This window comes from Pieris brassicae, chromosome 11 (assembly GCF_905147105.1).
Source record: "Pieris brassicae chromosome 11, ilPieBrab1.1, whole genome shotgun sequence".
NCBI lineage: Eukaryota > Metazoa > Arthropoda > Insecta > Lepidoptera > Pieridae > Pieris > Pieris brassicae.
This window is the reverse complement of record NC_059675.1, coordinates 5,856,551-5,875,352: the sequence shown is the minus strand read 5'-3', so window position 1 is coordinate 5,875,352 and position 18,802 is coordinate 5,856,551. Positions and strand designations below refer to the sequence as shown.

Here is an 18,802-nt window from a genome sequence, read left to right as displayed (position 1 = left end):
GTCACTTTAACAAGTTGCTTCGGCTGTAGTGTTATAAATTGATTTCACAGTAAAAATGATATTTCGTGGAACCATTACCACGCCTACCTACAAATACGGAGCCTCATATATTAAAAAACTAAAATCTGACAAATGTTTTTCGAGAATGACATTGAGGTACCGTTTAATATATACAGTAAAAATATGAACTAAGCGCGTTAGAAATTATAACGAAGTGGACACAATCAATTTGCCGAGATGTAGGGTTGTCAATTTGCGGCGTGTCCCGCGACGCTCCGTTGATGACTTCCGAGTGACCGCTCTTGATTTGCATAAGGCTTTAATATTATGAGATTATTCCTGAGTTAGGGGCCTCAGCGCAACCGATTCGTTATTACTGTTATTAGTTTGGGAATATTTAGTCAGCCCTGTACTTTCCGCAACGATTTGTAATACCCTCATAGTGGGATTAGTTTTCGTGTTCTAACAGATGGAATTGATAAATTAAATATTAAGTCAAAGTGACAAGTATAAAGACTACATTAAATTGCTAATATATCGAATCATCAAAGTATTCACGACTACAAACATGTATTTAAATATTGTATTGATTTGTTACTCAATCATTTAAATAAATTATTATTAGATGATGGATATTTTAAATAAACGAAAACTGTTTTCAGTCACTTATTATTTCTTTATCTTTTCTATCTAAAAATATGTTTTTAACTATAAACTAACGTATATCACTGTTTAATTATACAAATGATTATGATTGAATCCCTAGAGCTAAGAGGAACGTCTTCGTGCCGCCACAAGTGACAAAGGGATTACCCCTGCACGGGGCTTGCGGTCGTTTAATTAACCCTTAAGTACCTTTGCACCCACTTTAATAGTCAGTGTGGTATAGGATCATTGCTAACGAGGCTACGTCCATGAAATAAACATTATTACATGGTAGTTATCAGTGTTAATCTGATGTCATGATTCCGGGTTAAATATGTGTATCTTTATCTTTACATTAAAATTGAACTGAAATCAATAAACTTTTTGTCTTATATGTACGGCAACATAGTAATAATTTCTGTAACAAGTGAATGAAACATAAAATAAACTGATATTAAGGGACAAATATTAATTAATTTGTCCATTCGTCAGGAAAGCGTAGGCACGGTTAATAGGGTGCGTTATGGATGGTAATGCGCGATTTACATCCGTTGAGTGTGAGCAGTCGGGTAGAAAATGGAGCATCGTGCTTAGGCTAATACGATCAGGTGAGCAAACACGTAACAGAGCTTTCATCTTCAGTCGGCTATGTCTTAGTGCTTGTTTACACATTAGAAATGCTAACTTGCAATGCTCACTTCCATGTCGGAAATACTCCGATTATCTACTATCGATATTTTCTTTAGATAATTAACGCGAATGTCGACTGTACGTCTGGTAATTGCATAACAAGGCGTACTGAAATAGTGTGAATGGATCTATAGCGTTAAGTGGTGGACGAAATAAAAGTACTGGTGCCAGTTGTACGAGACTGTGATACGTAAACAAGAGGGAACTATCGCCACCGAGCAAGTTTATTTACCAAACAGTGTGGTGCGGTGTCTGTATGCGGAGTTCGTGCCGGGCCAACTTCGTGTCGTCGACTTGTCGCGACTCCCTTCCACCCTCCGCTCAACAAATGACAAATGTTTACTCAGCATCCCGGACAAATTTCTCATAACCTCTTTGCACTTCTGACACATATTTTATTAACATAACAACACTCGATACTGTATTGATACTCAAATAAAAAATACAATTTTGCGATTCTAAGACGCATTTAAAATGGGAAGAGCAGAACAGCGGCCATCTATCTCCAAGCTTGATAAACGACGACATTATTCGTTATCGCCTACTCAATTTGTTTAAAAGCATTCTACTTTGATAATTTGAGAATTACAAATCGTATCTTTTGACAGAAAGTGTCGTCATGAATGAAAAGCTTAGTTCGCTATTCGAATAGGTGCAGACAAATTGGCAAGGTTCTCGAATAACAGTGTTATGTGTTACATACCCTAATATTATTAAAGTCGTATGATAAAAGTAGTACAACTTTTAGTAAAACTTTTCACAATATGTTTCTATAACAGTTAAGTAGAATTACAAAAACTAAACTAAGTTTGGATGACGAATACATATTCCAGTACCATTATTCTTACAAAAATATGTATGTAAAACGTATGATAATAATTTATCAAATAATTCGAGCCGATATGATGTTTTTAATCTTTATTGGTAATTAAATAACAATATTTTTCATAAACAACTAATAAGTATAGTAATTAAACTCGACAAATGAAGAACATTTATCTACCATAACGATGGTAATAAGTGAAATAATTATTTGATAACTGTAGCATTTACAATAATAATGTATAATCATCGATACTCTATAGTCTATATATTAATTTATTATAATTGTTTCAGTGGTGGAGGAGCCAGAGTTCACAGAAGTCATACAAAACGTAACGGTTCCTGCGGGTCGCAGCGTGCGGCTCGCTTGCTCCGTCAAAAACCTCGGCTCCTATAAGGTATATTATAACTAGCGGGTTTGCATGAATAAATGAGGTTGCATGTTTTATCCTCTGGACATATTCATCGACTACTGATTGAACTATGATTTCATAAATGTATAAGACTTAGTGTAAAGCTAAAATTAATAAATTGATTTTATACACATCAATATATATAAATCAATTTTTTGTATATCTCCGAATTTTTTAATAATATACAATGTTTCAGTGATAAAAGCTTTTAGAGAGTCAGATGTAACCTTTGAGAAATACAAGAGTCTTATCATTTGATTTAGACCGACCCATCAAAGTATTAAGTGCTGCGTAGAGCGGTGGGTTGTTATTTAAAGTAAGCCACACTTATTTTACTTAAATAAACTGTAACAAAAGAATTAACCGATTTTACCATGATTTTATTAATAGGCACTTGGTTAATGCAGCGCGGGTTCGATGTCTGACGAAAACAATATTTTTCGAAACCTCATACGACTATTTGACAATTAAATTTATATTAATTTATTGGACAGGCATGATATGAGTCACAAACGTAATAATTTAGTTAAGGTTATTTACATCGTTAAACGAAACGAATGATAAGGTCCTAGCAAGGCAATGCTTTTGCTTCTCACTGTCGTAGGTTTTATAGTTGTTTCTTTAAGTCAAACACAGTATTTGTAGATAAACCTCATAATACAATTAAATACGCGGCAGGTGTTGGCGGTAAGGAAAATTGTTTATCATCAAAGAAAGTTAATAGCTTTTAGTTAGTATAAGAGCACAACCGTTATAAACAATAAAAGGCAAGATAGTATTCTTACTCTTGAAATAAAGGCTTAAAGGAGCCATCACGGTTGCCCTGTATTGACAACAAGAAGCGGATTTTCTCGAAAGCTTCGCCTGTGCCATTAGTTTTCCGCATCGGTTAAAAAGATTTTCGTTCGTCTTTTTTATAAAGAATTATTAACTCGCACGAAATATTACGCTAGACAATTTTCTTATTGCCGTTTACTCAAGCGTTTTATTAAAATGTTTGTCTCCATTCTTATAATGTAACGTTTCTGTGAATTACGTAACAGATCTCCGCGATTGTCTGCGTAGAATTAGAATAAAGAGAATTCGCCTAAACAAGTAAAGAACGGTTTTTTTTTGCATTTCATTTTAATGTGTAAGACATCAAATTTTTAATATTAATTAGGGTTATGTTAACATAAATGGAGGCACTTAATTTTTTTATGGTTAAAATAAAATAATAGTGTTTCGAAGTCTATGTATATAATTTAAATCCCAATTTAGTATTTAGCTCTAATCTTTTATTGTCTGGATTGAAAATAATTAATAATAATTAGGCCCCATTTACTCCTTGAAACATTCATCTATATTTACAAAAGATACATATAATTCAAATTTTATCAAGGACCTTTTATACAGCATTTAGTGTTGAAAATTATGTTAAATTTTCCTAGGAACATGCTTAAACTATAGTTTACGTTTTAGAATACAAACCCTTTTAGGTTCTTAGGGCACATCACTACTCTTCCTGGTTACAACGCTAACGTTACAATTCCCAAAATTATAACTATACTTAGAGTGGTATTTATATATTAAAGACACATACTATAATCTGCGTCTAAAGCCCCATACTATAATCTGCGTCTTTAGACGCATACTATAAACGAAATTGTAATTAAATTTTGGACGCAGGGTGTGTACACGTAGCTTTATTGGCATGAAATGTCAGATAGTCACGAGCACGTATGTGGGTTTGCAATAACATGCCACAACGAGTCGCAGCTATGTTACACTCGCGTATGCCGACGTCTGTTCAAATTCTGGCATATTTCTCGAGCCGGTTGCTGTTGAAATTATTTGCTTAGAAAAAGTTTACAATTTGATACATTTGTGTGATTGATATAATTTTGGTAATTTAAGAATATGTTGTAGCTTTTTTCGTAAAAAAATATACATTTTTCATTATCATGATTACAATTATGGCTAAGTTTTTAACGTGTTTTAAGCAATACTACAAGTAATACTTTAAGTATTTGCTATCGTTGTATTATTGATAATTGTTAAAACTTTTTAAAATAAGATTTTATCGGTATATGTATAGTTGTAATTGGACTAATTATAGTTTTACATTTAATTCATAGAATGTAAAACCATTTTGCCAGCGTTGTAGGTAGTATATCATCCGGAATTGAATTCCTGTAATGGTAAATTCAATGCTTCAGTAAAAATAGTTTTATGAATTATTACTTTACAGGTTTATCTGTTCTAACTAACATTAATTCGAAAATATCTTATTGGTTGAAGATCGCAAAGTTGGAGGACCCTCATCACAAATCCGTAGCCGTAGAGATCTCTAAGTGGGCTTTTAGTAAAAGTAAGCTAAGCCGTCTCGTGCAAGATGTTCACTTATTTCTTGTGTGTGCTATTGCATTACTTAGTGAGCCTTCGTTTGCTATATTCGTTTTATCTTTGTGTCTCTTCACTTTATAAGGTTACCGATAAAATAACGATAGCAATTTACGTAGAGCCTTTCTTCTACGGCGGTAAGTTTAGTCTATATGGATATACTTTTTCAAGTTAAAAAGGTCTGTTTAAGCAGAAAAGACTTCAGCTGATTAGTCCATAATAAATTATAAGATTGATAGAGAAAACGGTTGAACTTACAAGTCGAGTTAAGACAGATGCAATAAAGATAATAGCGTAAGAGCCTTCTTAAACGTTTCATAATTAAATCTGTCGTAATATTATTAAACACGTCTCCGAATCAACGCCTCCAGCGATGGGGTCCGTCGTTAAGAAATTCCGTGCCTCTGTAGAATGGCTAAAGTTTGCAACGAGTCCATTATAAATCAAAGGACGCCTGGCAGGCATGTCCTGAGGGCCGCGAGCGTCTTAAACCACACAAGTTTAACTTTACCCCACAAATTAAGATAAAAAGAAAGAAGGGTTCAAATTAAAGGTGCTTAAAAGATAACAAGTTAATGAACGTCATTTCCTTAGCCGGGCTTTTATGGTTTTTAAAAAGTTTTCTTTTGATATTGTTAGCAAAGTTTGGCTTTACTGAAAGACTTTTCACATAGTAATAATTTAGATAAATGTTTTAAACCTAAAAAATATTCATGTTTATTTTCTTGTGATTTAGTCATTGACCTAACTCTGTTCAAAATGACTGAATCACGGAGCTAACATTATTGCGATTCTCAACCTTTAGATCGTGCATTCGGAACCAAGATGTGTACCAATTTGATTATTTTCCATGTGCGTAAGCCTTGCATTTTAGTTACTACTGAAAGTTACAGAGTACCGGCAAAAATAGGTTGTAGCGCCACAGGATTGTCATAATTCATTTTAACACATCTAGGCATTTTAAATATTTTAATTTAAATAAAATTTCATAACTGAGTTTGATTTGATTTTAAGCGCTGCATCGAATAAAATGGAAATATGTTTGGAATTTCCTGCAACATTTGTTAAATGACGGCTCGTTACAGCCCTAACTCGTTTAGGATCCAGACGGATGAAATTAGTTCGCGGCCACCGACATTTGAAATATCATATTTGCATCTGCCGACTTCATTAAACACTCTGCTCATTTAATGCAAATGCAACATGTAATTAAAATAAGAGAATAGAGACTTTCCATTAAAAGCGTGCCAATCATAATGTTACAATAATACCTAATGAGTTTAGTCCCGGAACTATCCTGAACAGACAAAATATGTTATACGTTTGTTTTGTTAATGGTTTTCGTGGGTTGGTTGGGCATTCTGTGTTCTGTATGTGTATTCTGTTATACAGACAGGGCTTTTACAATCGTAAAACTCAAACAATGACTGCCTTGATTATATCCGTACCCCAAGGCTTAAAATATTTAAGAATATTTTTAACGTTCATTTATTTGCAAAGTTTACAATAACATGGACAACATTAATCATATGTATGAGGTGGTTTGCTTATAAATAAGAGGGTATAAATAATTATATTTTATAAAAATGGTGCATGAGATATTTTTAAATTTTGTCTAATATGATGAAAAAAATAAACATTGAAGTAAAGAAAATTACTATCACTTTTATTTTCTTCTACAAATATAATGTGATATTACACATTATACATATATACTTAAATAAATGTCTTGTCCGTAGTTGATTCTTCATTACTCAAATACAAAAAAGTATCAGTTAAATTAAGTTATCAATTTTGGCTCGTCGATTTAATACAAACATGATTTAACTGTTATAATAAAATTTCAGTTTTTTTAATCTGGTATTATTGCGATTAATTGTTAGAAGTTTGTATGAAGACTCAGAGTTTACCTCCTGTCCTAGAACCCCTAGATGAGGCAGAGACCGTGCATAGAGAGTATCCATCACGTTCTGTCTTGAGCCTCGTATTTCCACTAGGTCCAAATCTTTCCGACTCTCTTTACGTCATCTGCAACAGTAGATTGGCTTGGGAAGGCCAGGCTTCTCTTTCCTTACGTGTTCAAAAAAGTGGCTGCTTGGGGACATTCTCGAGCTTTCTTCATTGGAATTATATAATTGGAATATCTAAGGAATGGGTAGCCTATCAATTTCCACTTACGTCGCATAATCTTATGGCTAATCGGAGTTTCTCGGTAGTTGTTCGTTAGAGATATTCTCGGACCAGCAGCTACTCAGAATACGGTAAATACAGCGGTTGACGAAGATTTGGAGGGATATGTTGTTAGTGACCTTCCACGATTCACACCCATATAGCAGTACAGATTTGACTTTAGATCCGAATATTTTAATCGGAAGTCAACGCGTCGACATCCGTGACTGCCATACAGGCCGAAATTGTGCGAGGTTGCTCGGGTCTTGGCAAGTGGGTCTTCTTGTGTACCTCCAGTTTTAGACACGACCCTTCCTAATTAAACAAATGTATAAACGCTTTCCACATCTTTTACACCCATCCTCTTCTAACAACAACTAGTAACTAGTTGTACTGTATTATTTTAACAAAAAAAAGTTTTTTCGTCAGGCTCTACTTTGACAAAGATCTCCTCTAGTACCTTCTATCTCGTTCCACTTAGCTAGCATTTTTTTAATTTTATAAATAGGTACTAGGTTACATTTATTATTATCATATAATTCAAAGTGTTTCATTAATTTTCTAATATGGCATAGATTTTACAACACCGTGTGAAAATACTGAAACGTTTACAATTTCATTATATAGTAGAAATTTTATTATCAAAATTCCGAATTAAGTTGGAACGTTAGGAATTATTTGGTAGCGACCCGCGCATTAAACTCCCAAGTTCAACACTCAAAGCTTATCTCGTAACCGCTTGTAACATTTTGATTTCTCTTTAATTTTATCTAAACGTTCTATCAATTAATAAAACTTCGAAAACAGTGAAAACATTGGCTGATCAAACATTTTATTGGTTGAAGCATTTATTTAAATATTATATTATCAAAATTAAGAGAGATATGCAAGTATGTCTTGCAAAGTTACAACCACATTAATTAATAGGCCACATGCATACATTTACGTATTTACTAATCTAGAATCTGGCGTGGACAGATATCCCCTAAACCTGGGCATGCATAAACTAATGTATTCAAAATATTGACATTGCGATAAGTCTATGCAGCCGGTAGACTGAGATTCCTAATTGAATTTGCGAGTAGACGGACACCGCTGTGATTAGATTAGACGCCGGCCGCAATTACGCAGATCAGCATCCGATTCTGTAAGTCAAGTGGCTATTATTTATACCATACATTTTAAAGTAATATGTCGTGATATACTGTCACTGTCATTTAGATTTTTTGATTACTTTGCAAAGTATTGAATAAAAGTACATTTTTCACATTACATTATTTTAAAGAAGTATTATCGCACAAGACCTTTAGGGCAATTCTGATAACTTAGCCAAGTGAAATCATCGCAAAAGCCGAGGCATGGTATTGGTCAAAAATACGTAACGGTAAAGTTAGTTCTTAATTGACACACAGAATAAGGATATCAGGTAGTTGCTCGGGTCCTTCGTTTCTTTAACCCGAAGATATTTGATTATTCTGTTAACATAAAACATGCTAAGCATCACTAAAGTAATAAAAAATAATATTTTTAACAATGTTATAGCACTTTATAATCCACTATGCCAATAGCCACTTGCATTATAGAATATGATTGTCAGATAACATTGCCAACTGGGAACACTTTCGCAAACCATATAAAGCCACTATACAAATCGAAATTCTGTTATTACAAAAATCATTAATCTAAATAAGTAAAAATTAATCGCAAAAATATGTTACGAACTCAAAGACTTTTTTATATTTATTGATTCATCTCTCGGAAAGGCTTTTATGGAGAAAAAAATTTTCATATGTTGGTATGTATGTAGCTATTAAAAAAGGTAGACTAAGTAAAAATAGTTTGAATTTTTACTTATTTAACTATTAAGGCGAAACGAATTTCGTAAACTTGTAACTACATCGGTCATTTACGATTTATTAGTATATATAAATATCTTAATGCATATTATTTCAAGATATTTAAATGTTTAATAAATAAAGACTGTAATTTAAATGAAATTTGTCACGTCTTCATTAGAGCGTGCGCCTTCCGTACCAACCAATGCGTATTAATAAAATTGTATCGCCGAGAATCGGACCAAGGATCTCCAGGTTCACTTTAACCACTAAGCGACATCCATAGACTGTTACTGTCCTAAATTAACTTTTGCTAAATTGCTAAGCCTCGTTTAATAACCGGGAAGCTCAGGTCGTCGTCATTAGAAGGGTACTGTCCCATTGCATAATAAAATGGGTAAAGTTTCCTCAAGTCCATTATAAATTAGACAGAGGCTCAGCCGTATCATTTTAGATAGGTAAGATATGACCCGGCACGAGTTGGATACCGCAATCTTGATAAAAAGAACTATCCGTGATTTAAAGTTAAGTTAGACTGGATTACAGATTAAGCTTGTACCAACTTTTAGAACTTAAACTGCGGCTACAGTTTACTTCTCATCCCTATACTATACTCGTAATTACAACAATTACAATTACATTACAATTGAATTTAGAACATAAAACTTTTTGTAAATTGTTCTAATTTTAAAATTACTTTGAATTCGGAAACTGGGCTTATAATATAAACAGATGGGAAAGTGCAATATACAATACATATGAATAAAATAGACTTTACCATGCTTAATCGGACAAAAAAAAAGAACAGAAACATAACAAAACAAACCTCGTAAATTATTCAAATAATCTTAACTTTCAAAATCAATAGAAAAAATTACGTAGTCTATTGCCATTTACTAAAGCGCTTATTACACGTCGTGACACCAAACAATTTTATTTAATATCTTCAAAACAGATAAAATTTGTGAGTCTAAGCTTAAACAAAAATTGGTTAGTTTGAATCCCAATAACCTCGTTGCAATGCATTTTATGCGGTTAATGCTGTGGAAATTGGTGCGAAGGGGTATGGCTACACTATGCAATTACGCAGATGTCGCGTGAACACTAGCACGGTTAAATGTGTCGCTCTGGGATTCATTTGTGCAATGAATATACCGGTCAACATACACTTTCGCTACAAAAATTACTTCGTATTTTAAAAAAAGAGTTCCGCTCTCCGAGGTGTATAAATATATAATACAACAAAATCCGCACGTTTGTTAATTACCTAGGAAATTGATAAACTTACCGAACTCACGGGTGAAATAATAAGTAAGCAATAACCAAACGGCATGTGCGCTCTGATTGGTTGAATAAGTCACTAACCTAACCTAACCGTAAATTCATAATCTTACGACTGGATATCCGTTAGTTTATAAATTTTCCAAATTGATGATGTGTGTGAAATGTGCGCGTAAAATAATACAATTTATCTCTCGTTTAGAATCCTACGACATACAAACTTGCGGATTTTGTTTCCGGTGACATATATATATATATATATATATTGTGAATTGGGCCACTTCCACCTTTTCCTGTTTCCTAACTGACGGATACTCTCATAATCCTATGTTATCAGTAAAGCAATAAATACCTGGTCTAATTTAGATCAAGAGTAATGTGATTTTTTACTAATACCGTCTCAGTTTAAATTTAAAAGGTTTACAATAGGATATAGAAGAATCGCGATTCGACAATAGACAGAAATAATACTTTATAGGTTTATTTACTTTTAGATTTTAATATTTATTTGAAAGTGTGTTGTTATCATGAGTGTAACATGGTAATAAAGTTTTATAATATTCAATTAAAAATAAATTTTTGTGGTAAATAAACATTTTGATAATATTAAGAATTAAATATCTAAATAGAATATATTATCTAAATATAATATCATCTTTTGCAGTGGCAAAAAAGGAAATTAAATTATATTTCTTATAAACTGGTTATGATTTCTTTAATATAAGGTATAAGACAATAATTATTATTTTCAAATGAAATATTCAGAAGTTATAAGCGACATTTTTTAATTTCCGTTCCGTCACTCGGTTTTGAAAAATATAAATGATCGAAACGTATTCAACGTCGTTGAGATTCCGGTTAAATATATTAATTTTTGTTGTATTGTATTCATTTTGTTTAATTGGGTATCTTAAGTTTTTATGTAGCCGATGTGCTCCATCAATCCAATCAACTTATAAAAGAAAGATGACAAATTGAAATTTATCATTACTAATCCACATTAAAACTTCTCCATACACTTAAATTATGTGTCTTTAATATTTTTTGTAATTTTTGACTAAAGGTTAACTCTTTGGAATAAACATAGTAACTGGTGAGAGCCATATTCCGTTTGAGACTTGGCTCATCTGTTACAATCAATCACATAAAAAGTCAGGAATATTATTACACTATAAATTTTTATTCGCAGGTTGCGTGGATGCACTTTGAACAGTCCGCTATACTGACTGTGCATAATCACGTTATTACGAGGAACCCACGGGTGAGCGTGACTCACGACAAACACAGGACGTGGTTCCTTCACATTTCCGACGTGCGGGAAGAGGATCGCGGTCGCTACATGTGTCAAATTAATACCGTCACAGCCAAAACACAGTTTGGATATTTACATGTTGTTGGTAAGCTTTAATTTATTGTTAATTTATATTTTCAATCAAGGCAAAACCTTTTAAAGCCTAAAACGTCATTGGCTAGTGGCCATTTGTTTTTTTTTCTAACACAATCACAGAATAATCAACATTCTGTGCCTGAGTAATTTGGGCCAAAGGCATGCAATGCTTCCTCATGATGTTTTCAACAAGTTTTTCTCTTGCGTAGACAGAGAAGACACTAGGGCAAGGCAGCTGTTTTTATTAAAATAAGTAGACGTTAAATATAAAAGAAATTATAATCAAGTCGTATCTATTAATATCGACTTATCTACTATACAAAGTAATGAAGAACTAGTTTTGTATTTAGTAATAATAGTTAATTATTATATGTATTTTCGAAGTAATCCTGTCTGCTCACTATCACTTAATATCCATATATAATTGAATCCAAACTAATCTTATATATCTTCATGAACCTCCATTAGCTAATTAGCTTTTATTTAGTTGGCAAATTGGCAAGTTTGTAACTTTCCAACTTGTTTACAGTGCCGCCGTCCATCGACGATTCCTTGAGTTCGAGCGACGTTATCGTCCGAGAGGGCGCGAACGTCACTCTGACCTGTCGGGCTAATGGCTCTCCTAAGCCGACCATCAAGTGGAAACGAGATGACAACTCAAAAATCTCCATCAGCAAAGGATATACTGGTTCGTCTATTAAATTTGATTGATACATTTTTGTATAATAGGAATTCAATTACTTTAATAGTATTGTCTTTTTGTTAACATAGCTTTTACACATTAAGAAAACACTTTTTAAACGGATTGAAGCTGTGTATTATTATTATAAACTTATAATTTAAACTCTTTTAAGGCAGAGTATATGAACATCAAAAGCGTAGTAGTTTTCAATACATAATTAAATATTCAGTATAAGAAATTGGAATATTCCGTGTATTAGAGTGGTAGCCTGGAGGAGATCCCTCGAAATCGATAAGGCCGCCAGATAGCCTTCCTTTCCGACGAAGTGTTCAAAAATAAATATTCATAACCAATTCATAAATAATCATTGATATTCTAAAGCTGTTTCGAGGAACAAGGAATAGGGCAAACCTATTCCTTGCGCTTCGACTACCACTAGGTGTGTGATTTGCGTAGACCATCTGACGGGCTATGGACATTACATGTATTATATTTAAAGGGATTTTTAGTTTCAGAATGGGAAGGCGAAGTATTAGAAATGGCAAGGATATCCAGATTAGATATGGGAGCGTATTTATGTATCGCTAGTAATGGAGTCCCGCCTACAGTCTCAAAGCGAGTCAAAGTTAGCGTAGACTGTGAGTCATTTTTATTCACGATTTCCATTATAAGCTAGTACAGTTATAAAACATAATATTTCACAGTAGGGTATGTATTAAAATGTTTTTAGGATAGAAAATATAGAAATAATATTTTGACGTCGCGACGATGTTTTTTCAAATTACAGTTTAATATTATAATAATATCTCTAAGCTTATTTCATGTGAATATTCAAATTTCAGTTCCCCCAATGTTATGGATACCTCATCAACTCGTCGGTGCACCGCTTTATTACAATGTTACGCTAGAATGCTTTACCGAGGCCCATCCAACTTCATTAAATTATTGGACTCGAGATGACGGACATATGATACACGAGAGTCCTAAATATCACATGGAAAATAGCGTTGGATTACCAGCATACAAAACACATATGAGACTACTTATACGTCATATAGTTTCAGAAGATTACGGCACTTATAAATGTGTAGCGAAAAATCCGAGGGGAGAGTCCGATGGAACGATACGCTTATACAGTGAGTTTTTAAGACATAGTTCAAGTCTCTGTGCTTTTTTCTCAGCGCTACTAAGCTCGTTTATTGCAGCTTCTTCGCCACCTACAACTACACCAGATCCAAGAGCATTGACACAACCACCGCCATCTAAGCCACCAGGACGGGACTCTCCAAGTACAGACAAAGGTATTTTAATTTATATGTAAAACCCTCATTTTACCCTTACCCCCTGTATATGTAAAAGTATGGGCTATAATATATGTGAACACTCGTAAAATATGTAGTCCCTTCGAAGAAGCGCTGAATAAGAAAACAAAGATAATACAGATAAATGTACCATTCTTTTGTAGTTTTGTATCGGATGGTAAACACGTATAAAGATAATAGAGGTGAATAACTGATCCAATTTATTTTATGTAATCAATTAATAAACTTGGATAATGACGTCATTAAATTGATACAATAAAATGCATAAACAAACAAGATTTTTACACCAGTGATTCTGTTGATTAAGAGACGATAATACCTTTATAGTCGAATCCCTTGAGATCGTTCGTTTTATTTTCATTGTTTGCTGCTGGTTCAGTTATTAGTAGACGTTATATTTGTTTATAGATCATAAAACATAACGGCGCGATCTGCTTGTCGCCAGTCAGTGGTTGTTAATGGTTTTAAATGTTATACGCTCGTAAAACAGAAATACATCTCTTATAAACAAACATTACAATCAATATGAGTCTCGATTTATACATAGGTATTATTTCAATAACCCATTTGAAGCCAAATATAATAAAGTTGTTTTTAACGATGTCTAAACTTTTGAGGTGGCCATAAAAGTGTTGTTTGTACGTTATTGAATATGTTATTAAATATATTATCGATGTATTGCGCGACATTATTGGGAAGTTGAGCATTTTCCGGACAAGTCCCGTCCCCTGGACAACATCTTGCGAAACAACCTATTACAACAACCAAGTGTCAGCTTGGAACTTTAAGTTTGAAACTTTGACATTTCCTCCTTGAAACTCATTAATTCGTATGTTTTATTATAGAGAAAAATGTTTTTGAAGCGAAATATATACAAATAAGCTAAGGTGAGCCTGTTATTCATTTATATTGCAACATGATCTGTTTGACGGGATAAATAAAAAAAAAATGTAAGAAAAGGGATGTCAAAAATGAATGTGAACATTTAAAATCGCTTTCATGAGTGGCTGTTTTTGCGTGTGCCACGGAGGACATCGACCGAAGCTTCTGTTTTATTTTTTGCGTCCATTACGAATTTACGGCAAGCCCGGCCACTCGACAATATTGCGCAACTTTTCAATAACTGCTGCCGACCGCTGCCCGTCCCTTGCCATATTGAATCCTTTCCCTAATGAGTTGTCGTTACGTCTACTTGGAAATTTTAGCTTTTACTATCAGTTCTTTTTATTGAACACCACGGCTGCAATTTGTCTTACTTTCATTAAGATTAAATCCGCAATTTGTATGTTACAAATCAACTTATTAAATTATAAATATTATGTCGTAGTCATTTAAATCTCACTATTTACTTTGGAAGTAATAATATTTATAGTGGTGGATCGAATCACACCATAACTTAGTTAAAATTTGGACACATTTTAAGTTATTATGTACTTATATTAATGGTGAGATATTGTGCAGGAACGAAATATCAATCAAACTTGAACGAGATCGATAAAGGAAAGCAGAAGCCAGACGAGGGAGGCGGAAAGGCGCATCTTAACTGGGTGGGAGGTGCATCACAGGTCACAGGTACACATCCTGTTTTTATTCTACCTATTTATTTATTATAACAAATCTGAATATATTCGCGTTAAGAGGCAGCTGGACCTTCCATTATCAAAAATGATATTGATCACATTCCTTATAATTCATGAATAAATCTTATTTTCTTAGAAGTAGTTTCTCAATAACTTCAACAACACACAATTTATCGTGTTACCTCTAAATTTGTAACTAGACACGTTGCACATGGATTTTAGTGCGTTTTAAAATATGTTTGACGCATATAGGCATCGCAAAACCTCATGGTTGAAAGATACACGCTTAAGTTACTGGAACAACAATGCTCGTGTCACATATATAACCAGGCGTTAAAGAACTTCAACACATTTAAACAGTATATTATAAAACTTTGCGATCATTCTCATCAATTATATTTAATATAGTGTTTAAAAATCAATGTTTTTTTACTGCAATCTTCTATTACTTATGACATCTTACTGAGAATTTTTTTATATTATCTATAGTATATTTTTATTTTCAGATGAAGCCACCGATAACAGATATCAAACCTGGATTTTAATTTCAATTTTTGTTTATGCGTTACTGTAGGTATTACATAGGACATTTAAAACAGCTCCTAATCTATCGAAACTATATCTTATGCACCTACGAGCACCTATCTGTAATATCATAGAGCTTACCGTATTTTAGAAATGTATTATAATTATGATTTGGCACATGCGCACGCTCAATACTTTTTATTATGTATGTTAATAATAAGCACAAATCTATAATCAGCTTTGTTAAATCCATGATTAAAGTTACAAGAACTATTTCTCCATGGATACAGATACTTCATACTCCATACAGACCTGTTTTGCGTCTTGTTGATACATTACATGTTACTTGATGATACATTAAATTCCGGTAGTTAAATCTAGATTTGAAATATACTATTGTTGATCGCTGAAGTAATCGGTGCTTTATTTCATAACACCTATTACTCAATATACCTGAGCGCGTAGTAATTGCATTGAAGGAATATAAATTCAAATCTTCTTAATTTATTTGGTTTGCTTTTATAATTTACATATATAAAAGTACTTATTCTTCGTTTATACCCGAAGTAGTGAAAATTTCATTACTGGCCAAGTTTTAATCTACTATATTTATTTATAGAACTATTTTTTTATTGTGACAGTTATTTAATGTCCCACCGAATAAATATAAAAAACATGGCGTCACAATATCTGGCTTTTGTAATTGAAATGAAATGTATTGCAGCACTTTTTTTAGTGATATTTTAACCTAGTAAAAAAAGTTGTAAAACGTAATTTCTTTTATTTGGAAAGTCTTCAACTACGGTGAAAAAGTTCTTAAATGTATGGGGAGGCGAGGGCATGGAAAATGGAATCTTTTGCCAAGAAAATGCCAAAGCTTGGTATTGTATTGCAACCCGATCGGTAGCCAGTAGCAATGAAACTTGTTAAATATTCCATGTTAGGTACTCGCTTGTCATACTACTTACTATTTTTGACGCATTAATAAGTTTGTTTTTCACGTATATCATTGTATGAAAATTTCTTCTGTCAATTAAATATAATATATCGATTTAGTGTCGCTAGCATATTTGATCTGGTGACAAAAAGTCATCACTTTAATCAGGTCAGATAAGTTCGTGACATTATACGTAAATGTTAACGATAACTTGTTGCCAAATTGCTAATTATAAGATAAATGCTGCATAGATTATATTGTAAATATAATATATAAGCAAATTAAAGGAATGTGTTAATTAAGAGAGAGTGTATTGTTTGTTTACATTGTATTGATTGATATAAACAATTGTAATACGTGGACATGACGTACCATGAATATATATAAGTAGGTGATAAAATAAAGCTTGTTTTAAACACTATTCTTTATTTATTGAACTATTTAATTTCCCTGTTGAACAGAAAAAAGTGTGTGAAGAACGCATAAAATATACTTTAAAAACCAACGTACTCATAAATTAAATAGCTATTGAATATTATGATATTTCTTACAAAAACATGAATATATACGTTCAAAATTCTAGTGTCTAGTCTATTATGATTGGATTACATTTATGTTTGAAAATAAAAAAGTTGCAAAGCGTTGTCGTAATTTATTGCCAAAACAAACAACGAGATAACTAAGTGTAATACACAAAGTGATGTTCCAAAGTTGAAAACCGCGGTATTATTTTGATAGGCTGCGCTTGCAAACAATCTGTGTTAGATCTTTAAAGATTAAGGGCTTTAAGGGCGCCGAAAAGGCTCCAACTATGTATGGACGGCCGCCAACTCCCGTAAGCCAATCTAACTTCTTTTAAATGTGTTTTTGATGTAAAGAACACATTACGGTACGCATCGCTACCCTCCCACCAAATCTTTGACTAAATTAGCTTTTGATTTATTGGACTTTTTCGTTAGAATATTCTTATAATTTCAGATCAAATTAGGAAAACGATCTAAAAAGATTTTTGTTTTACTATAAATCCAATCTTGGTTCATTACTGAAACCTTAAACAGAATTCTTAGATCGCTATGTAAGTCTTAAACAGTTTGTGGTTTGCGGTCGCAAAAACACGCTAACATGACAATGTGGTCTTGGTGGAAACAATAATTACTTCTACGACTGGCTAAGCTGGAGCATGATATTCATTTGTTCGTCCCTATAATACTTCAATTCATTATATAGAATGATACGATACCAAATTTTCACAATTTACAGAGTAAATATCATAATTACTATACATCTATATATCTGTTAATTGAGTGAAGTATCGTTGAGTGGCATATTTGTAAAGGTAACCTCATTACTTAGCGGCGGTGGGTGTGTTCCGTTGCCGGATGTTGCGAGGCAATCAAATAAATTACACTTTATTGCTATTATTATTGTTCACCCTCGATTTAAAGACACCTTAAAATTTGATATGATTGATTACGCTAATGATAAGCACAGGACTTTAACACTAACCTAGAATAGGTTTAAATTTGAGAAATTTAGACATATATAACGTATAGATATAAAATAAAGCAAATTTTTAATTTAATTTTTCCTCTTTGTCTCTGCTAAATTTTATTGATTAATAATTTTTAGTCTTGAAACTTAAAGTGACCCACTTTCATAAACATTTTCAAATCAACAACCACATAAGTCTTTTTAATTACAGGCAAGTAATAATTAAAACTAGTGTATGCAAAAACAAAGCATAATCCCGGTGCTCCTCCGCATTCTCGTTCCAGCCCCATACAGCGGATACCACAATATCCAGGCAAATTAATCCGAGCACGGCTGGCCTGATCGGCGCCGGTCAGCGCGTCCTCGCATACTAATGCTATTGTTTATCGAAGGGGCTAATCTGTGCGTACCAGCCGCTTGTGTCCGCTCTTCAAATTATAACGGATCAGTTTCGACCGCCTAATCTGACTTCGGGCCGATCGGCAACGTACCGTTGTTTGCCATGTTTATCATAAAAGGTACAAAGGAAATGAAAAGGTTTACGATATTGTTTATAGAAGGCATATACGCCTTCAAAAAGTTACTCAATAAAAAATTATATATATATTGTCTATTAGACTAATTCAACCTTATAATAATAA

At 33.0% G+C, this 18,802-nt stretch overlaps 1 protein-coding gene across 1 annotated transcript in view; it reads left to right on the top strand.

The window, feature by feature from the left end:
* The window catches only part of LOC123716211 (lachesin-like), a 55,696-nt gene extending 38,638 nt beyond the window's left edge, over positions 1-17,058 (top strand). The window contains exons 2-9 of the mRNA XM_045671839.1: positions 2,452-2,555; positions 11,427-11,634; positions 12,154-12,312; positions 12,816-12,944; positions 13,149-13,442; positions 13,512-13,607; positions 15,090-15,200; positions 15,715-17,058. Coding sequence (XP_045527795.1) covers positions 2,452-2,555; positions 11,427-11,634; positions 12,154-12,312; positions 12,816-12,944; positions 13,149-13,442; positions 13,512-13,607; positions 15,090-15,200; positions 15,715-15,782 — 1,169 coding nt within the window. The 3' untranslated portion in view covers positions 15,783-17,058. The remainder of the gene's footprint in view (positions 1-2,451; positions 2,556-11,426; positions 11,635-12,153; positions 12,313-12,815; positions 12,945-13,148; positions 13,443-13,511; positions 13,608-15,089; positions 15,201-15,714) is intronic.
* Positions 17,059-18,802: the final 1,744 nt, after the last annotated feature.